The 23,186-nt window shown below is 39.6% G+C and overlaps 1 protein-coding gene across 10 annotated transcripts in view; it reads left to right on the top strand.

Annotated features, from left to right (window-relative positions):
• The window catches only part of LOC135706312 (1-acylglycerol-3-phosphate O-acyltransferase Pnpla3-like), a 56,918-nt gene extending 36,037 nt beyond the window's left edge, over positions 1-20,881 (top strand). For 3 of the 10 annotated variants that reach the window (XM_065227914.1, XM_065227912.1, XM_065227913.1), the window contains exons 3-9: positions 10,052-10,284; positions 17,465-18,114; positions 18,352-18,603; positions 18,952-19,057; positions 19,127-19,480; positions 19,609-19,729; positions 20,556-20,881. In XM_065227914.1, coding sequence (XP_065083986.1) covers positions 10,052-10,284; positions 17,465-18,114; positions 18,352-18,603; positions 18,952-19,057; positions 19,127-19,480; positions 19,609-19,729; positions 20,556-20,866 — 2,027 coding nt within the window. In that variant the 3' untranslated portion in view covers positions 20,867-20,881. Of the gene's footprint in view, positions 1-10,051; positions 10,285-17,464; positions 18,115-18,351; positions 18,604-18,951; positions 19,481-19,608; positions 19,792-20,359; positions 20,492-20,555 lie in introns of all 10 variants that reach the window. The other 7 variants (XR_010518163.1, XM_065227915.1, XM_065227917.1 and 4 more) reach the window with 7 other exon arrangements.
• The last annotated feature ends 2,305 nt before the right edge of the window (positions 20,882-23,186 follow it).

Here is a 23,186-nt window from a genome sequence, read left to right as displayed (position 1 = left end):
ACTGTGACCAGTAAATTGATCTATTGTAGTATATCCCGTGTCCTTAATTTAGTGCATGTCGTATTACTCCATCACTATTGAGAAATGATGAAGTATTCGATTTTTTACAGTTGCCACTCTTGCATTTATCGCAAGGATCCGACTCTAATTGAAAGGTCCCGCTATTTATACCCTTCGGAGTGTTGAAACCAGGGCGTCACAATATCAGCTTCAATCGACCAAATCGATGCGACGAAGAGACTGCTGGCTTCTTTTTCTGTTAAAGTCGAACAGCTTCGCAGCATTCTAGAACCTCAGTCGGCGTGCACAAACAAATGTTCAATCGCTTGTCTCTCTTTCTCCCGTCGCTCCATTGGTCTTCCTTTCAAGCTTCGGTGAAATGGATGAGCGAAATAGCGCTCGACATTGATAGTTTTCTCTTTCATAAAACACATCAACAGAGGTTTCATGACGTATATGACGGAAAATGAAATAACAGATTTAAATCATTTCTCACGTGAAAACACGTGAAGATTACACGTAATATTTTTAATTTATCTTCCATCCATATATTTATCTAAAAAAAATGATCAAAAACGGGACATAACGCATTTTAAACAATTTGAAAGATCGGTGATAGAGTGTTCGTGAAAGGGGATTGAAAGCCATAATGAGGTTCGTTTAACTAGAAAATCGACGTTAGTTACATTGAAAGCGATGAGCAAAGCAACGACGAGAAGTTCCACAGTCAGCGATTCCTTCTAAGCGTGCTTCTTTTTCACTATCATTTCTTGCTGATAGTCTAGCTATGCGTTATAGAAATGAAGCGTCGAACACGTATGTATGAGAGAAAAAAACACGAGTTCATTTTAGAGCTTCGAAAATGTAGAGCCCTGGTTGGAACACCCTCCAAAGGCGCGCCCCTTTGTCAGTCAAAATTGGATTCCTTAGCAACAAAATTAAGGTATGACACCGATAATGACCATGCATCAGAACCCTAGTCTTAACCACTTCAAACTAGGGAACAACGAATAGAAGATTAGGAATCACATAGATGAAGACAACTAACTCATTTTTTCCTTGTTTCAAGATCATCCTCGGTAGACAAAGCCGAGTCTTGTCACTATCAACAAGGCATAAAAAGTAACAAGGACTAAGATGTGTTCCTTGGATTACTGAAAAATCCTGTCCCCTTAGTTTGAAGTAGTCAGGACTAGGAATCGGTGGTAGATCTTACATCCCGTAACGTACCACGAAAAGGTGATCTACCCACGTTACGGGGGTGTGACAACATTTGATTGGGTTGTTTTTCAAAACCGGGAAAACACCGGGAAAACACCGGGAATTGATAAATTGGATAAGAATGGGCACCCTGAGAGCAGTGATGCCCGGTTTTGATGCCAACAACTCAGTTTAAACAGGATTCTTGCAGTTTTTTTGGACGCTCCAGTCCACAAACAGTTAAAGTTTGAAATCTTATAATTATTTTAGAATTCATCCAGTTTTACATTATTAGATGCAACATGTTTTGAAGTATGATTGCCAGTACAGTATGATTCAGATGTTTACACTTTAAACTTTTATATTGGCAGGGTTGTTACAACAGACGCGGATTTGGATATTTTCGCGGATTTGAACTGTCAGTCGTAACAATCGTGGAAGCATTAAATGGTGTCGCGAAATTGCGGAATTTGCGGCTTGTTTATGATAATTTTGAGGAAAAATTATCACGGTTTTCTTTTAACCGTGTATTACGATGTACAGAGCAGTGATGCCAACATTCCAGTTTAAAATATATTCTTCCATTTTTTACGCATCCAGGCAAACAGTTAAAGTTTGAAATCTCTCAGTTTTTTGAGAAGTCATCCAGTTTTATCCAGTTTTCCATTACTACTAGCTACATACAGTATGATTACCAATACAAAATCATTAAGCTGCTTACACTTTAAACTTTATATTGGAATTGAAATCTGGAAATGCAGTATTGCAGTATTGCAATATTTTAATTGAAATTTACAAAATTCGTGGTGATGCTACGATCAAGCTCGCTTCACGACACCCAGACAGGCGGGCTGTGTCACAATTTCGACACGCGTTTAGCATGTTTGGTATTATGACAGTTAACATAATTTTATGTTAAAGTTACCTTAACTGACGTTGAGAACTTGGAATTTCAGAACAATGGAACCAAGGCAAATCTTTCCGTCAACATGAATTATGTACTTCTTATCCATCAATATTATCTGAAATTATCCGTGACTCTCCATTTGATTTGCACAGAGAGTCACGTTACTTACCATGACGTGACTTTTCTCACTGCACTAGTGGCGAAGTCACTTCGACTCTCGCAATAACCCCCATTTAAAAATCGTTTTTTTTTCGACGTTTAAAAATTCTCAAGATTCTTGGACAAGACTAGATTTTTTTTTTCAATGGATGTTGAGAAGATTTTAGAGTGTATAACATCAATGCTTTCCGAAGTTTTTTTTTAGAGAAAATCAAAGGGAGTTTTTGGAAAGAACTTGTAATGATTTCAGACTTCAACTCCATGTCACATGTGTGAGTTCAATTCAATTCTAAATCAATTGCGAAGAGGATTCCAGGACCCGTGAAAATACCAAGTAAATCGAATTTTGAGCGTAAAATTCCAAAGATAATTTCGAGGATCATTCCAAAAGCATCACGAAACGAATTTCTAGAGAATTTTAAGGAAACTTCAAGGCAAAATTGTAGAAGAATTTAGGGGAATAGACCAAGATAATTCTGTACAAAATTTGAAGACAATTCTGAAGTGAATTGTTTGGGAATTGGAAAGAGAATTACAACGTATTTTGAATAGAATTATAACAGGAATCTTCAGCGAATTCCTAGAAGAAGCTTAAAAATTCGATGAAAATCTAAGGATGAATTTTATGGTTTTTTGGATGGATCTGCAGAGAATGTCTAAATTTTCATATTTTTTTTTTATGAACTCTCAGAGAGAATCTTAATCCTATTTTAAAAGAATTCTGAAATGAACGCTGGGAAATGACTCAAAAGGAAACGTTTGAGAATATGCTATTACAATCCTGTAAAAATTTACGATGAATTTTCAGGGAAGTTAAAATATAGACAAATTTTGAAGAATTCGAACACGGGTCTGAATTAGACCCAGGAAAAATGCTGCTGTCTTAGTAATGACCCATTTAACCTAGTTATTCAACTTTTGGTAATATGCTTAATTTTAATGCATATCACACGACCGAAAAAAAAAATCCAAAATTGCGATCAAATATTGAGAAAAAATCGCTAACATTTTAATCGGAATTCATTGGTAACCATAAAATTTAGAACCGTTTCAAAGCTCCAAAATCCCAGAAATAGAAGAATTAAGCTAATTGATTAACTTCAAGTTGGCAACCTTAAATTTGAAAGTTTGGCGTTTCAAATATGTTGCTAGTTTTGGAACTTGAAAGTTTCAAGCTAATCTTCTCCTTAATGTTCCCCTCCATGGCCGGAATATTTTTAAGACTCAGGATCTCCATTTTTTTCACAAACCTTGCATCTTGACCTTTTTCTGTGTCCAATTGTGGAAAAATTTAATTCTTTTATAATTTCCTTCATAATACGCTTGAAAATCTTCTGCAGAGCACTCTATGAATTCATTCTGCAATGCTCATCATATGATTAATAATTCTAGAAATTCCCTGAAAAATACTCCTTAAAATGTCACTTGAAGTTCTCCTCAGCATGCACTTAGTATTCTCCTGAAATTCCCATGGAATTACCATAGGTATTTCTTTTTATTTCTGCTCAGAATTCCCATCCGCCTCCTCATTTTTTCTTTGGAAATCTCTTTTAAATTTTCTTAAAATTATCACCGGAGTATCCTTGGAATACTCCTCAGAATTCATAAGAAGTTTTCCTCAACATTTTGTCATAACTATCCTCCGAATTCAGGATTGAATTTTCTTCGCACAATCTAAATCCTTAGCTGAAATGAATAACACAGTATAATCTGCAAAAAGATTAATGTCGCAAAATCGTAAAACACGTCGCATGTTATTAATATACATAATAAATAAAAGGGGCCCTAATACACTTCCCTGGGGCACTCCAAGGTTATTCCACATAACATTAACATTCTATTGCGTTCTGTCAGACAAATAGGTTGCAAACCATTTATATACAGGACTCGTAATTCCAAAGCGATTGATTGATCGTAACAATAAGGGCCTAGAAATTGTTTCAAAAGCGCGTTTTGGATCCAAAAAACAGCAAGAATCGTATCTTTACGCTCCAAGTTATCTTTTCACTTCGCTAATACCAAATTCAACGTAGTTCCACAAAAATGACCTTCCCGATATTCCGATTGTTCTGGTATAAACAAACTATTTAACACCACCGGTTGGAAACTAACGATTTAAAATTGGCTCACTACTTGACTAGCCTGTTGGTCCCAAGCAAACGATTAACGTACCCAATTCTAATCGAAATTCTAGTACTACACTATGTTTGTTTTGATTCGCTATGAAAGTTTGACAGACAAAATGAGAGGTTCGTGGATTTCCCCATGTTTCGAGGGGTGCACCGATTAGCTTGGGACCGAAGAGCGTAGCAGAGCTGAACCAAAAAGTTGAGCACGTTTCTTCGGGACCTTCTGGTCTTAGAGTTACCTCTATGCTAATACTGTGCAATTACTACAACAGCTGGTCTTTAACAACAAGTTCTAAAATTTTCTCTAATGAGTGCCACATGTTAATGGGACGCAACTCTTCGGCTATAATCGTTCCAGCAACTTTTTGAATAGGAACTACCAGTGTAGGGGAAATATAAAAAAATCAAATCTCATCAAATCTCGATTACTTTTTCAAAGGGAAAATTTCCTCTATCTGATGGTAGTGTTAGCATGCGTGTGCGAGCTACCAGTTACGCCAAATCGACGATCAAATGCATTGTTTACAAAAGCTGATACGTCCCTTTGAAAAACTTATCGAGAAATAGCCAAGATCACGCTTGATTTTCGTTAACAAAAATCAACAAGCAAACAACTGCGGTTGATATTCCAAGCTGTTATATCGCAGCTTGGAACATCAACCTAACAAAACTCACCAGCTACAAATCTCACCAAAATGTGGTGAGATTGATTTCTTTGATTTTTGATCAATACCCGAAGGCAACCGAAACTTCCCTAACGGCTGGTAGCAGTCGCTTCGTGTCTGCCATCGGTGAAAAGATAAAAGAGATAGCATTATTAAAATACCTTCTCTTTCTAAGAAGACGAGGTGTAACGGAATCATTTTTGCGTCGATTTAACCCTCAGCTTCAACTTTACACGTTCTAAATAGTCTTGCAATATCAAAGAAGCTTGTAAAATCAATTTCAAGCATGATATTTTGCTACAATATCATGCGTTATATTGAAAGCGTATGAGAGCGGAGGAATATCAATTTGCTAATGATTATGCCATCACTTGTTTGGACATATTTCGATACTACAGACATTATCCCAGTCATGGTTAATCTAGTAGAATACATCATCTGAACTCCAGGACGATTTGGAGAACCTAAAGCATCTAGTATACTGGGAAATAGTTCGTGCATGATCCACATAGATTCTAGTAGAATAAATCAACTGATATCTATGACAATTTGGAGAACCTAGAACATCTAGTATACATAGCAATAGGTTATACATGATCCAGATAGTCGCTGTGAATCTGTCTGGAAGTATTTCGATACTACAGACATTGTCCCAGTCTCGGTTGATGTAGTGGATCAAATTATTTGAACTCCAGGACGATTTGGAGAACCTAGAACATCTGGAATACTCGGAAATAGATCGAGCATGATCCATATAGTCACTATGAATCTGTTTGGACATATTTCGATACTACAGGTATTGCCGCAGTCTTGGTTGATCTAGTAGAACAAATCAACTGATGTCCTGGAAGATTTGGAGAACCTAGAAATTCCGGTATATATGGTAACAAGTCGTGCATGCTCCACAAAGTCACACATATACGATTCGGTTATGATTTGACATCGAAAAGTGTTATGTTCATATTAGAAATAAAAAAAATATCATGAAGTTTCCTAGTCCGACGAGACAAGTGTGACCTATGAAACTCTGATAATTTCTTGATTATTTGCAGGGTGCTTGATTTGAGGGTGTTATTATGTTCACTGATTACTCAGAATTTTTACTACCAACAACATTACTGGAGATAATACATTGTAATTTGTTGGTTTTTTTTAACGTAGGACTACGTCTGTGATTTCTACATGGGGATAGACTTTGTGAAAACCGAAAGTTGAACATGTAACATAATTTTGAAAGATTTTGAACGTTAATAACTCAGTTGCCCCTGGACCAATTTAAATAATTTTATCACCAATCGATTGGAAATATTTGTAGGCATTTGTTGAACCTCATGATTCATATTTTTTTTTTTTTCAAAATGTCACTTTTGAAAATTGCACGAATGTTGCTATGATATTTAAAATGATCACCGATTGCCTGCGAGAAGCGTTGAATTCCATCAGGTCTCACCACGTGGTGAGTGGTGGTGTTCGCAAGTACACAACGAAAGGCTCCCCGCTAGCTATCAAGGCAGCAGTGCTTTCAGCGCGTGGCGTTGAACATTGTTCTCCAGTACACAACGAAAGTTGCAGCCAACATGAGCATCCATAGAAGGAGGAAGAAGCCGCAACGCTATTGATCGGAATCAGTAGCTCTTCGCGAGTCGCTGTGGGCCATCTATGCCAAAAGTGTCATACTTAAGAGTATAAACAGAGAGAACCCCGCTCAAATTCCTAGTCCTACGCAAAACACAAGCTCCTTCTGCAGTTAACAAATTCACCAGTTCACTCTACTTTAGAAAATGATAGCTGAGCTTGTTGAAAATTTTCACAGCACAACTTTGTTGAAGACCAGTTTTCGATTAAATGTAAGGAACAAAAGTTATTAATTATTGAAGTCACTGATGTATTAAAATTCCCCATAAGAATAGTTATAGAACATTTTAACATTGCAATATGGAAAAATGTTAGATGACAATGAGCAACAAGTTTGGTTTTCCCATAGTAATTTCCATATAAACTTCAAATGGTTTGTGCCAAGTCAGTTTCTAATCAAATGATTTTAAACTTTCGGAGGCTAATCAGGACCCGATTTGAAACTGTTTGAACACTATGGAGCGAAAATGTCAAATTTTGCATCAGTCTAATGGTACAGGCAGAGAAAGCACTCAATTGAAATGTGGAAGTGCTTCAAAGAACATTAGTATTTGAAGTCGCGGATTTCGCGGATCAAATTAAGAAAATCATGTAGCAACCCTGAAGTTGTCGAACAGGTAGAACTTTTAGTCACAAGACGCCTCTGATTACGTGTCTCCTGGGACTTTACGCCGGCCCTCTACTTAGTGTTCTAGACGCACTTCCACAGTTGTTAATTGAGACCCTCCTAAACCGGAACCTTTTTTGCATTAGTATTACTGTCGAGTACATTGGAAGTCGAGAAATGTTTCAAACCGAAAAATTCCTAAACCGGACCGGGAATCGAAGCCAGCCACCTCCAGCGTGGTCTTGTTTTATAGCTCCGCCTTTACCGGCCGAGCAAAGGGAGGCTCCGCTCCCTCAACTTTACTTGTATAGATTGCACCGATAATGATAAGAATCAATTGTGGAATACTTGTTACTTATCACTTTCGACTTTATTTCATGCCCGGCTTTCTTGCTAGTTCACTTTCTATAGGAACTGTTCTTCACCGCACTAGTTCTTCTATACTTATATGTGATTCTTGTTATTCAGACCCGTTTATTCCTTTTGCTTTATTTGTTCCAAATGAACTAGTTCTTTAGAACCGTTCCTGAACGGATTCTCATCTCTAGTGGTTTTAACAATTTTACATATTTTGCATTAAAAAAATTATGTTCGTCCTTGTGAAAAAAGCATCAAAACGCATTTGCCACCAGATAAGAATTGGGTTTTCAACATTTCCACATCAAATTCTACAAATTTACCCACGGCTATAGCACCGACTAAACCTCAACTCGCACAAACAGCAACACCTGTCCGCTATTGTTAGTCCTTCATTTCCATTTTTCGTACAAATCTCGTCTGCCCTACATTTTCGCCATACACACCGAATCGTTCTTGTCATGTCAACACAATTAAAATTACCACAAGCCAGAACGGTCATTAACGGTCCGACATGGTACCTGGACGTCGAGGAAATTAAAGCGTTTCAAATGACGACGACTCTCCTGCTAGCCGACTGCCTGCGCCGTGATTTCGCTTGCATAATGCATAATGCAACCTGCTTGTTGTTGCTGGCTGCCTCTTGAAGAGTTGCTCTTCCCCCCGACATTCATCGTCGCCCTTGATCGAAACCATTTTCGACCTAGCGACCAGACACTTTTGAGGTAGCCAAGCAAAATTTAAATTGCTTGTAGGCTCTGCAGGCCTGACTGCCGGGCCGACTAACGGTGGAAGCACAAGGTAAAAATGAAAGTTTATCTGTACTGCACGACTTGTTGTAGCAAATATGCCTACCTATACAATCAGGAGGATTCGCGAACGTACCGCAAAATCACGTGCCAGTCGTAGTAAAAGCTTGTAGTGGACTTGTATTTAAAGCTCCCATATCGCGCCACCATCCACCGCAGTAATGGCCCGATGGAATGTAGTTTATGTACGAACGACCATCACACGGGGAAAGATAAGAGAGCCCAACCTTGCGCGAATACAAGCAAGGTCAAAATCCACATTGTTTTGTATGGTGGGTGAGGATGCAAACAACGCGAAAAATGCAATCGCAACAACGCGCGAAAATGTAAACAACAACATTTCCAAGATCATTAACAAGTGGCGTAGTAGCATTTCGTTCGACGATTGGGGAAGTAAACAGCTTTTTGCTTGATGTGCGGTCGATTCGTCAGGGGGAGGTAAACAACCGGGATTGTCGATAGGTTCTGGAAACGGGCTTGAGTGGCTTGGAATTTCTGCTACAAAATCCTCTTTAGAATGAACGTTCAATCCATAGAACAGGAAATTCCTGTCGGCATACCTCAGTTCCTATCCCGGCGAGCGACATCGCTTTGACGAGATAACGCAAAATGGGTACCGACTCGACTTCCGGCACATGTCGAATTTCACAAATCAACGACAATGATGGTCTCGAGTCTCATCATCAACTGTGCAGGATTACCACCAGCAGCGACAAACAAACAACATTCCTCGACGCAGAAAGGGCTCGCCACTACCAATCAATTGTGTGTATACAGACAGTAATTTGAAATTCTCGTTGACCTCGAAACGTGCCCCCGTCCAAATGTTTTTATCTAGCCTATTCAGAAATATTCTACGCATTGGAGATCGTGTCGCTCTCTAAATGGGTGGAGGTACAAAAACACATCGTCTAACGACGACGACGACGACGACGACGGATCAAGGCAACATTTTCGACAAACGCATTTCAATAAATGCGTAGAGAGGCATCAGCTATCAGAGCTCGGCTATTTGAGCCGAATGGTGCCGAACGTTATGACGCGCCTCCAAAACTGATTGGTGCGTAGATAGATTGTGGCCTTTATTTTTCTAGAAACTTTCAACGACTTTTGTGCGACTTGATCAACTTCTTCTTCGTGTTCTTAGCCACACCAGTAAGCCCTTTGTATGTCACTGAAGCCGCCGTTGCCCTCACCGCAACCGTTGCATATGTCCACCGAAAATTTCAGCATACACATCAACACATTTATGCTACTCGACATATGAAAAAAAATGCTTCCATGTGCGTAGATGCGTACGCACTACACGAATACAAACAAAATCGGACATCGTACGATGTTGTGAAATCACTGCATTTATGCTAGCAGCAGCTTCCGTCAAGACCACCTTCTCCCTTCGCAAAGGTTTGTTGGAGGCTCGTTTGCTCCGAGAAAGGTGTGTCCGTGACGTCATAGGCCCTACCGCTTACTTTGAGAGGTTGCCATAGATTACTGTCGGCTCAAAGCCTTTCACTTATGCGTTACATCATCTGATTCGTGGCATGGCATTTTGAAACAACATTCTCCCTATTCCTAATTCACAGGTGAAATGACCTCGGACTTCTTTCGGGTGGTCAACGAAGCCCGCAGCCATTCGCTGGGTCCGTTCAGCCCGCGGTTCAACATCCAGACGTGCCTGCTGGAAGGTTTGCAGAAGTTCTTGCCGGCGGATGCACACGAACGCGTCAACGGCAAGCTGCACATCTCGCTTACCCGGGTCTATGACGGCAAGAATGTCATCGTTTCGCAGTTCAACAGCCGGGAGGACTTGCTGCAGGTATGTACCCGATCTAGGATTACGATTTTTGAACAGCCCTCTTTGCGCATTTCAGATGGTCTGTAGTGGGGATTGGAAATCGGATAATCTAGTACTGCTGGGGTGTTGCAGCAGCGGTACGTGCATTCAGCAGCGGTACAATTGTGGAGAACGTTTGAATTCATTTTCACGGCGAATGAGAATGACCCAAATTTGAGTTTAGTTCACTCATAATCGCCAAAAGTGCAGGAACTCAGCGATGAGTAAATTTGTCTCATGGTTTCCTGTGGAAAACCTAAAAAATCTGCCGGAAAATGAGGAAATTGACGAAAATTTTATTCAGTCTCAGAGTAGTACCAATAGACTGAGTGAATCCAATCTTTACTTTTCTCAGATTCGGGAATTTTTCCCTGGAAAATCCTGGAAAAACATGAGACAAATTTTACTCATCGCTGAGTTCCTGCACTTTTGGCGATTATGAGTGAACTAAACTCAAATTTGGGTCGTTCTCATTCGCCGTGAATTTGTTATTGTTTAGCACGCTAACTACAAAGCACCCATTAACGAGTAAAATTTAACCCATTTCGAAGAAAAGTGTCTTAACTCATGAAATGAGTAAAACCGAGTTTACTCATTAATGAGTATTCGACTAGTAGGGGAAATGACGGCTTCGACATGACAGACTATTTTCGGCAACCCAAATTGAAACACTACTTTCACTGGATTTTCTTACGAAAACACTTCGCTGAATGCATGCAAACGATTCTTTATACTTTCAGCTTCAATTTGACTATATTTTTACCACTGAGAAAAAGCAATCTTGCAGGGTTTTCTTGAAAGTTCAAATGGAACGGTTGCCGAAGAAAAACTGGTTGCCGACAATACTCGCTCTCACTAGAGAAGATTGGAGCTTTGTAAAAGCGTTTCAAAACAGGTTTTGACAATTCTTTCGACTGAAATTGTTAGAGCAGCTGGCAGCAAAAGATTGTAAACAAACCAATACTGTGTGCGTTCCATAGAGAAAAAGGCTATAGAAAGAAGGTCGCTGCTTAGGTTGCCGAGAATACGTAAATTCCCCTACTTAATAAAATGGGAAGGATAATATTATTGTTTTTCAGAGGTCAACTTAAATTCAACAACCGTTTTACTATCGCCCCTATTCTGTATTTCGTTTCGAACGAAATTCTCATACAAAAAAATATTTTTTTGTATGAGAATTTCGTTCGAAACGAAATACAGAATAGGGGTGTATATCTACGTTTTACTATATCTACTAAATGTCTACTCATTTTGCTAAATAAAATTTCGTGAATTAAGGAAAACATTAAATGATTTATTTCAAGTTCGTAATTAACTTTATGAAAAATTAGAGATCTTCATTGCAGTCCCATTAACTTCACAGCAATAGTAGAAACTTAGAAGATGTTCTGAGGAATGAAAGGAAATGCTGATTTCCATAAACAAACTGCGGGAACATAAGGGAAGTTAACACACTGAACATATGGGGAACTTACTGGAAGCTTTAAGATCCTCAAATCGGTTCTTTTAAGATCCGGAAATTATCAGGAACTTTTATGAAGTTCCTAGAACTTCAGAGCACATCACAGGTTTTAAGCGAACCTTAAAAATTATAGAAAACTTGAGATGTATTGTGCAAATTTTTAAGAAGTTCTAAGCACCTCAGAAAAGCTAGATCTAGAGACCTTTGGAGAATTTCAGAACTTAAGACAGGGTGTCTACTACCTGGAAAAACCTGGAAAACCGGGAAATTACAGGGAATTTTATTTTTTTTCTGGAAAAACCTGGAATATTCAGGGAATTTTGGTTCCACTCAGGGAATTTTCCAATTATCACTTCATTCGTAATTCAAAAGAAGTTTTTCGTTCAGTTTCTTGAAACGTTTCTTAAGGACACTGAACTTGACAAGCATCTGACAGCTAAGACAACGTGTGCGAACGAGACAAGTTCATTCAGAGAGTCTTGTCGCGCTCGCTCTTCGCTGATTTGTATGTGGAGGATCAAAATCGTCGTAAAAAGGAAACAGCCGAAAAAGAGAGACTGGCAACCGTCAAAAGGAAGCATACGAAGCATGTATTGTATAAGAATAAGCATGCCAGACCCAACATAGAATTTTTTTTTTGAGCTTCAGAGAGGGTCGGAGATCTACTGAGAAATTTGTTGAGCTTCAGGGTAGTTCGTAGATCTTGAGAACAGAACTACAAACAACTTAAAAGTTATTAACAGAAATCCATAAAAACAAAATCACATGAGAGGTCGTAGATCTTCAGATAAATGTACAAAGAAATTTTCAAAACTTCAAGCAAGCAAAAATAATTTCAAATCACTTTGTAAAACTATAAGAAAATCTTCAGGGAAATTCGCATAACTTCAGACAAGTCCAAGAATCTACAGTGAAATATAAAGTATTTCACAGAAGTTTGGAGATCCTCGAAACATTATTCAACATCACAAAAGTTCGTAGATCTTCAGAACAAAGCTACAGCACTTTGAAAAAAATCACAGGACTTCTGAAAAAATCACAAGAATCTCAGAAATGTAATGGATCTTCAGTAAAAATTGCAGAACTTCAGGGATTAAAAAAAATAAATATTTACACGATTTCAGGAAAATTTGTAGATCTTGAGAGAGACATTTAAAACTTCAAGGAAGCTCAAATATTTTCTGATAAATTTTGACAACTTTAGGTAATCTTCAGGGAAATTTTCAAATCTTCAGGGTAACCCTAGAGGAATTTACAAAACATCAGAGAAGTTTGCAGATCTACTGAGAAATTTATGGAGCCTCAAGTTTTTTTTGTAGATCTTGGGAATAGAGCTACGGAGCTTAAGGCAACTTTACAGAACTTTAAAGATATTTGCAGGAATTTGACGGAAAGTTTCACAGTTCCACACAAATGTGAGATCTTCAGAAAAATTCGTTAAATGTCAGAAAAGCACCTCAATTCAAAAAACAAATAGCAGCGAAGTACAAAAGTACAATATTTTGCAGAACTCCATGGAAGTCAGAAATAGATAAATCTAAAGAACTTCAGAGAAGTCCGTAGACCTTAACAGAAGTCTGCAGAACTTCAGAAAATTCGTATGTTTTTAGAAAAAAAATGGAAAACTTCAGCAAAACTCGCAGATCTTCGGAAGAGTTCGCCGATCTTTAGATCAAGAATCCACAAAGATTTAAATAACTTTAGAAAAGTTCGGAGATCTACTGTGAAATTTATTGAACTTCAGGGCAGTTCGTAGATCTTTAGAGCAGAAATACAGTACTTCAGAAAACTTTACAGAATTTGAAATAAATTTTAGGAACTTTAGAAAAGTTCAGAGGGTAGGTCGTAAATCTACTCAAAAATTAGCAGATGTTTAAATAAATTTTCAGAATTTTACTGCGGTTCTTGGATTTTGAAAGACATTCACAGAACTTCAGGTAAGTTCGCTTATCTTTAGAGATATTTGCACAGCTTCAGAAAAATTAGAAAAACTTCAGAATACTTCCTAAAACTTCCGGAAAGTTCAAAAATTTCTAGATAATCTTTTAATTCTTTAGAAAATTGTATAGATGTTCAGATATATTTGCAGATATTCATTGAATCATGAAAATCTGCAGAGAAAATTACAGAACTTTCGAGAAGTTTGTAGATTATTAGAAATGTTGTGAACATCTTCAAGGATCTTAAATCTTCAGGGATTCAGGAACTTTGTAGGTTTTTAGGAAAATTTTCTGAACTTCTGAAGAACACACAGAACTTCAAAGAAATCTGTCGAACTACCGAGACATTTGCAGATTGTCAGGAAAGATTGTTGATTTTTAAAGAAATTTTACCGGAGAACAGAAACAAAACTTCAGGGACGTCAGAAGGTTTGAAGACCTTGCAGAATTGAGTTGTTAACAGAAATTTTCAGAACTCAAGGAATCATGTATATCTAGTGAGAACTTTTCCCACTAGCTTGTCTAAAGTTGGTATCGACATCCTGGCGAAGTTTTGAAATCCATTTTCATCTTCATATCGCAGCTCTTGATGGACAAGATGAGCCAAATCCCTGCCGGTGTTCCTCCTGAGCAACCATTTCCTACTCCACAAAGTTCACCTTCTCTTTCTCATTTTATTTAAAATAATAAAAGCAAATACGTCTGCCGAAACTAGAGTAATTTTCCGATAATTCATGATGGAAGTATTTACTTTTGACTCCTGATACAGTTTTGTTTTGAAATCTAAATTGACAGTTCTTTCGACATGTGCAGTGTGAACACCAGCAAACTAGGGGGTTCTATAAAATAATAATGTGTATAATTTGTATGCACCTGGAATTTTTTTCATCCGACCTGGAAAAACCTGGAAAACTCAGGGAATTTGATTCCTTGGATTGAGTAGACACCCTGTAAGAGCAGTTCCCATGACTTTAGTTCAGACTTTTTGGAGCAATTTAAATATCTATAATCGTAAATTTAGAAAAAATGAGAACCCTTAAGATGTTCCGAGATTTTCAGGAAAGTACAGTGAGTGACCATCAAATAATTTATGAAAACTTCAGAAATATTTCAGGAACTTCACAAAAGTCCAAAGAATTTCAGGGAAATTTATCTTCAATAGCTTTAGGGAAGCTTCTTGAACATTAAGACTGATCAGAGAATCAAAGGGCAGTTCAAATAAATTCAAGGAAATTGTAGACACCTTAAAGAAGTTCCGGAAACTTGAGCAAAGCTCCGATAGAATTTCTGGAACGTGATATAAATTATATGAACAGCCAGAAACCGTGAGAGTATTTTAAGAATGTTATATCATGAAGAACTCATGATGTTCAAGAACTTTAAAAAATGCGAAAATTTAGCTAAGTTGATTGGAAAATATCAACGAAGTTCCATTCATTAAAAATATACGAGAACTTTTAGCAAGCAGCGATAAATATCTTCAAGAAATTCCAGAGAACTTATAATTTAGATAGTTTCATGATATTCAACGAAGTTCCGAGTACTTCGAGGACGATCAGATAGCTTCCGTTCCATTAACTTAAGCAAGTTCCATTAACTTAAGCAAATTTGCAGCGACTTACAACGAATTCCGTTGAATTATGGGGTATTCTAAGAATTCATTCAAGAAATATATAAATCAGAAAATTTTCCGGATTCTTAAAAAAAAATATAGAACTTCAGGTAAGCGTAGATAAGTTCAGGAAAATTAAGTGAGCGTCTGTAATGGTTAGAATACTTAAGGAAAATAGTCGAAACTTCAAGGCAAATCTATTAATTTCAGTAAAGTTGCGGGTTCTTAAAATATACTGATCAATTCAGGGCTATCTAGAGAACTTTAAAGAAATTCAATAATCGTTTAGGTAGTTTTAATAACACCACCAGGAAAGTCTAGACTACTGAAGAAGTTTTAAATTAGTGTTGATAATTTAATGGAAGTTTCTAATCGTTCGAATTCCATGAAAATTGCGGGAGCACAAAAGTTCCAGAAATTTAGAAAAAACTTCGAAAACTTCACAGAAGGACAGTGGTCTTCAGAAACATTTCTAGAACTTCATTGAAATCTATGGAGCTTAAGGGGAGATCCACGAACTTCAGTTTAGTAAGCTCCGAAAATTTGAGCAATTTCAGGGGGAGGTCAGTTCCATTAGTTTCTGAAAATTAGTGGGAAATTTAGAGCAGTTTCCAGATTTTCAGATAACTTCAGAGACGTTAAAAAGTTCATTGAGGTTTTCGCATAAGTTCAGAAGTTCACTGAAGCTTAAACATTTTAAGGACGGTTCAATTAAATCCAGCGCAGTACAACAAGCTTCATGAAAACTGCAAAAAAATGTTAGAGCAGTTTTGAGAATTTCAGAAAAGAACAGAGAACCTCAGAGCAGTTCCGTTAACATTAGAGAAGTTACATAAAGTTTAAAGAAGTTTGGAAAACTTCAGCGAAAAATTATGGAAACTCCTAAAGTCCTAAGATCAGGAAAGCTTAAGAATTTGATGAGTAGTATTGTGAGAACTTCAAGGTAGTTTCATTAACTTCAGGAAAAATTTGGGACGTTCACCTCAGAATAGCCCATTCCATATTCAATGGAAATTTAGATGAAACTATCCTCCGAATTCAATTTAATGTTATTTTTCCTCAGAATTACCTTGAAATTCTCCATAATAAGACAGCTTTTGGAAAGATTATCAGAATATTCATTGAATTCATTTCAGATTTCCTTCTGAATCTCACTTCTTCCCTTGAAATTCTCCTCACAAATTTCTTAGATTTCTTCTCATGATTTGTTTAGCAAACTCTTCTGAATTTATTTTCTGAATTCCTTGGAAGATGTCCTGGAGTTATTCTCAGATTTAGTTGTAATCCTCTTTTTAGCATGTCGAAAAAAATCCAAGGACTTATGCTCCGTATTTGTTTTTCTCTCACAAACTTTTTGAAATTATCCTCAGAATATGCTTGGAATTTTCCTTTGAAGTTTACAGGAGTTGTGCTTCACACAAATTCCTAAGAATTTTCATTAAAAATTACTTTTAATTCAATTCAAGGTCACTTGTTAGTCACTATTTTTACAAATATAAGTCACTATTTAGTCACTTATTTCTTCCCTATGGTCACTAAAATCACTATTTTTGTTTGCAGTGATCGCTTCCAGCCCAGTAATGGTACATTCAACACTCCAAAGCATTGAAAAACGTCAACCGCTTGTGATGAACTGGGAATTATATAAGGGATTTTTGTATGGGTAACTCGTGCGACCTATTCTCCTACTGCACTTGCTCTACTTCGGCTTTGGCTTAATCTCGTACAGCTGTCCAGGGATGACAAATTAGGATGGGGGCCATCAAAGCTTAAAATGATAGCTGTATTGAGCAGTGCTGGTAGCAGGTCACTTTTTAGTGGCTAGGTCACTATTTTCAAGTCAGTCTCTAAAAAGTCACCTTTGAGTGACTGCCTCATCGTTCCTGGCACAGAAATCAGATTTCATGCACTGATAGTCTTTCTACTGCACAAACTAACAGATGTCCTCGCGGCAACAATTTTACATTCAATCCTCTCGATGGACTTACATGACTTGCTTGTGTCTGAAATCGTTACAGATTACACTTAAGTTAAGTTAATAATAACTCACCTTCAACAGCGTACTAGATTGTTAGGTTGATTTCCAAACCATGTCGCGATTCATCTCGGGTACCACTACATCTAACGCCCTATTCTTCCCCCACACAGGCCCTGCTCTGCGCGTGCTTCATCCCGGTATTTTCCGGTCTCCTGCCGCCTCGCTTCCACGGGGTACGCTACATGGACGGTGCCTTCTCGGACAACCTACCGACCCTGGACGAAAACACCGTCACCGTGAGCCCGTTCTGCGGCGAATCGGACATCTGCCCCCGGGACAACAGCTCCCAGATGTTTCACGTCAACTGGGCCAACACCAGTATTGAACTGTCCAAGCAGAACATGAACCGCTTCGGACGGATCCTGTTCCCACCGCGGCCGGAAATTCTGTCCTCGTTCTGCCAGCAAGGCTTTGACGACGCGTTGAACTTTCTCCATCGCAACAATCTGATCAGCTGCACCCGATGCCTCTCGGTGCAGTCGACCTTCTCGCTGGCGGACCAACCGAAGCAGCTGGAGGATCAGCTGCTGGAGGAGTACGATCCCGAGTGCAGTGAATGCAAGGACTGCAACGAACACCGACAGAACGCCCTGGACGGAAGCATGCCCGATACGGTGTTGACCGTGTTCCAGACCTACATCGAGGAGGCGAACAAAGGACTGATGAATTGGGTATTCCGACACCGGGGAGCGAGATTGCTCAAGGCATTGTCACTTCCGGCCACATTGCCAGCGGACATCATGGTTGCCACCTTAACCAAGTGAGTACCGTTCAATCGTTTCTGTTTGTACATAATCGTCACGTGTCTTTGGTCTCAGAAAAAAATATATATACATGATTTCGGCCTTACCAATTCTTCAAATAAAAAAATCAGTGTTGCCAGCTTGTAGAGTCGTTGAATTGTCCCATTGATGAAATTGTGTTGATGTCCGTCTGTCTGTAAATAAACCAGATTAGTTGCTTTCCCGTATACTAACCATACCAACCCTATGCGCAGCGCCATCGACGAACGCGTCGAACGGCGCCAGTTCCGGTACAAGGTTCTAGGTAACATAGTCTGCCCCTCGACTGGCAGTTTGGATGGTGGTAGTGTAGTTGGTCCGGTAAATCCCCGCTGTCGTCAATGTCTGGCACGGCAGCAGCGAGCATTGGCACTGGTAGCAAGGGGTCCTGTTAATATCCGCACGGTTCCGGTTCCGCAGCCGAACATGGATCCGATGCTTCAAGCACTCGAGACACGGCTGAAACGGTAAGGCTTTAAGTTTGTTTGTGTGGTTTCGCTTCAGTCCGTGCGTTGACCTGTGTGGTTTAGCACTATGAAGTCTCTGTGCGTGCCGTTCCTGTGTGAGGTGTTTCCTTCAACTAGTCGTCTTTATTCGGTGGAGGGTGGTTTGCTCTAACGGTGTTGGTTACATTTGAAACTTGATTTAATAGGTTTAGTAATAATATCCCATGGTTCCCAATATTATAAGTGGTCATGATGAAACTTTCGGACAAATCCTTGTAAATATGGCATCACTCGAAAAATTTCCCATCTCTATAGCGTCTGAGTGTCGATTGCTGCACATCTAACCTTCGATCCATCATTTCGTTTCAGACTCCTGGTAGCAACCCCCACGATCGGCAGTCAGCTGTGGTCCGTGAGTAAATTCGCCCTCAAAACCCTAAACTTGATTCTCCAGCGAATCCGCCGGGAGCAGCAGGTACTCTATGAAACAATGCTATCCTTACTTGTTAGCTTATTGCAAATTTGGCAACTTCCTTCGATACAGATGGCAGGCAGTTTGGAGTGCCAAATGGCCTACACAGAGTACACGGGTAGCGGGGGCAAACTGGTGGGCACACGTACGAAGCGGCTGAGCCACCGTGCCTCAATGGGATCACTGGTAGATGTGCGAGTTGACAATGGGAACGAATTAGTTGCCTTGCCGGGGACTGTGGGTTCCGCAACCGGTGACACACCTGACCAGCATTACAACCACGAACATCAACAAGGTCGGGAGGCAGCTGAACGGGAAGGTGAAGAGGATGTTCATCCGGATTATGACACATTCGACCACATCTTGCAGGCAACCTCTCATCACGATGCCATGTATGCCTATTACTACCTGGACGCCAACAATAAGGTGAGTATTGCTGAGTAGCGCTCCCTAAGCTAGGCCGTCGGCCATTGGGCGACTATCTTTGCGAACGGGCAGCATGGGGATCCATGGAGGGGAAATTCACTTGTGTTTCTAATACGAACTCATCGCAGGTGAAAGTAACGGAGATCTTTGACATGACGGACGATGCCAACCCGGCCATTCAGACGGAGCAGGAGCGGGAGGTGAACCAGCAGCTGGAGTTCGATAACGATTGGGAAACGACACAGCCAGGTACGGCGCTGCCAGAAGAATCATCCAAAACGCATTGTTGGTCCTCGACGATGAGCCAGTGTGTACGTTTCCATTTTCATCAAGTTCATTCCATTGATTGTTCGGTAGTTAGTAGTGCTTTTGTTTTCGGATAAGGGTTGTTGGGTTAAATAAGTCCATTTCATATAGCATACCTTGTATATCAGGCTTTAGTTAAGTGCATTCCGTACCATTAATCTTGCATGGTAGCGATTTTCTTTGGTGTACCAATAACCTGTAGTCTGACTCTTTGATGGTGGTTTGATTCATTGACTGACAATGAATATGATATTTACAATGCATTCGCTTGTAAGTGGTAGAAAGGCACGGATTGATCATTCGAAGAATCAGCCTTCGGTGTATTAGCACACTTCCAATAACTTTTAATCAAAGCCTGTTCCTAAATTAGGCCTCAGTTTGCTTTTATGATCTTGTTGCCAAGATCTGTAGTTTGTCAATCATTTCTCTAATTGATGCGATGTAATTCAAAGGGTCCGTTCGCTCCCATAGAAGTAGCCTAAAGGCTAGATTGATGCCGGAAAAGGTAGCGCTAGTGTGTAAATGCCAGCATGTCTTCCGTTGAATCGACCTTCATGGTGCTTATTTTTGCAGATTGTAAACCACAATCAACGGCACGGAGTCTGTGAGCCGGTAACGAACCAATCGAGCTCCAGCCACCACAACTTCAGTCAACAACAGCTACTAACCGCCAGTCTTGTGTGTCGAACAGTTGCATGTGTTTATGTACCTTCCCAGCACCCGGAAAGTGACCCCGAAAGCTACAACTTCCCGTTTTTCCCATTTGCAGATTTCCTCTACACCGATTCGTACGATCGAGACAGTCTAATGGATCTCGATGAGTTGATCGAACCATGCCTGTACCCGAACCAGCTACCCCATACCCACCACTATCGGCACCACTACGGCCATCCGAACCATTCCACCGATCCGGTGGCGATCCAGCAGTGGCAGCAGCTCCAAATTGAAGAGCTGCCCAGTGATGACACGCTGTACCTTCAACCGGAGGCCGACCAGCAGCAGGCTTTACTCTCCGAAGCCGCCACTCTGCTGCTCAGCAAGCCACCATCGGCCTCATCCTACTCGATCTTCGAAATGTGAACGGGTCTGCGACCTCTGTCACGAATACATACACCATGATGATATTACCATTACAATAGAACCATAGAGTTACCATTACAAGGAACCTGAAAGTGATGCAATGTGCATGAATCTTTGCTTAGAATGTATGTATGTGCGTGTGGTTTTGTGTGTTTTTAGTTGGGTCGTTTGTCTTCAGAAACTGTGACAACAAATGACATCGAATTGTGTTCTTATTTTAACGGTATGCTTGCGAATATCCAAATGACTCGGTACCAGTAGGATTAATAGGCAGGAACCTATATGAGAGCTGAACTGTTCGGAAAGAAGCGCAACGATCAGGACCAATTAGACATCGGTTTTACCATTCACGGAACAAGTGATTATATTCATCAGTTTCATCCTAGATTAACTAATTAAACCGTATTTACTCGCTTGTTTTTAAAACTTGAAATAAAATGTGATGTTCAAAAGTGCGAACGCTTTCAGAGCTTGTGTTGAATTCGAAATGAGACCGTTTCAATAATGGCTGTGCAATCGGTACCCCAAGCCAAGGCAAGCCCCAATCGTAAATAAACGATAGAAATAAGCAGAAAACATATACTAGCTAGAAAACCCTAATCAAACGAAACCATTGTACCTTAGAGCGTAAAATAGCAAAGAAAATTAGTAGCCTGATTCATTTAGCATTATGGAAAGATGCAACATGAAACTAGTGCGTAGTAGTTGTTCTTATTGAGCTTTCATGAATTGAGAGTTTTTTTTAAGCATTGGAAACTTTGTATCGTATTTTATATTTTTTTTTAGAAGAATCGAATGAGAAAAGATTGCATTGTTGATCCAATTTTTAATTTTTATTTATGCAAAATGCAAAGGAACCATACGAGAAACCTTTATTTATATTATATATTAATATTTTAAGATGAAATTAGCATTTTTGAGTTGATGAATAAATAAGAATTGAAAAACAAAGAGGCTGCTCTTCAGATTCCCACAACAACAGGTATCCGAAATCTACACATCAAGAAGATTGGAACTATGCAAGAATTGATGTATTTTTGCTGTTATTGTTCAGTGTATCGCAAAATTGAGCGTAACTGTGAACACATATTTATTGATTATTCGGTATTATATAATAGTTTTGCACTTTATTGGCAGAGCCAGGACCAGACAACATGCTCAATGTCGTGATAGCCGTTTCCACAGGCACACAAACTGCTATCTACAAGCCCTATGCGGTAGAGATGTGCGTTTAACGAGTAGTGATTGGACATGAGCCTGGACATTACCCGGATAAAATCGCGATCCACGTCCAATCCCTTGAACCAGGGTTGATCGACACCTGTGGGAGGATCGAATGTAACCATCTTCCCAGTTCACCATCATTCCACTTTTGTTGCCAGTTGATGAGGACTTGCTGACGAGCAATTGTGAAAAATTCATTGTAGGCGATTTGTCGCTCGTAAATGTCGCCTTCAATAGCGCCCACCTTAGCCAGCGAGTCTGCTTTCTCATTGCCCGGGATAGAGCACTGAGAAGGGACCCATACTAAGGTGATGATATGTGAGCTGTTTGATAAAGCACTCAGTGACGATCTTATTTCGTTCAGGAAATACGTCGAGTGCTTCATCGGCCTTATAGAACGCATAGCCTTCAGAGAACTTAGACTATCCGAAAAAATGAAATAGTGATCAGGGGGACGTGAGGAGATCTGCTCTAACGCATACAATATAGCTGCTTGTTCTGCAACGTATACCGAACATGGTTTTTTAAGCTGATATGAGGCACTATGGAGATCATTGTATACACCAAAACCAGTGGACGTATTTATTGTGGACCCATCAGTGAAAAATCTCTTCTCGGCATTGACGTGGCGGTATTTGTTCGCGAAGATGGATGGTACAATCAGGAGGCGATGGGGCTCTGGTATTCCTTGAATTTCCTCCCTCATTGAAAAATCGAATCTTACGGAATAACAACTGAAATCGTGGTATACTTCATTGGTATTGAACGGGGAGGGGCTAATTTCCAGAGTCATGTACTCGTAGTACAAGCTCATGAATCGTGTTTGCGGATTTCGTTCAAGCAGCTTCTCAAAATTCTCGATCACCAACGGGTTCATGACTTCACAGCGGATAAGGAACCGAAACGACAATTCCGCGAACCGATCTGGTAAGGGAAGTACGCCCGCAAGTACTTCCAGACTCATTGTATGCGTCGAATGCATACAACGTAGTGCGATTCGTATACAACGGTATTGAATCCGTTGCAGCTTCAAGATGTGGGTGTTCGCCGCCGATTGGAAGCAAAAGCTACCATACTCCAACACCGATAGAATGGT

This window comes from Ochlerotatus camptorhynchus, unplaced genomic scaffold (assembly GCF_037179485.1).
Source record: "Ochlerotatus camptorhynchus isolate MF236.1 unplaced genomic scaffold, CSIRO-AGI_Acam_v1.1 ptg000277l, whole genome shotgun sequence".
NCBI classification, from domain to species: domain Eukaryota; kingdom Metazoa; phylum Arthropoda; class Insecta; order Diptera; family Culicidae; genus Ochlerotatus; species Ochlerotatus camptorhynchus.
The sequence above is the reverse complement of the archived record's forward strand: the minus strand, read 5'-3'. Positions and strand labels throughout refer to the sequence as shown.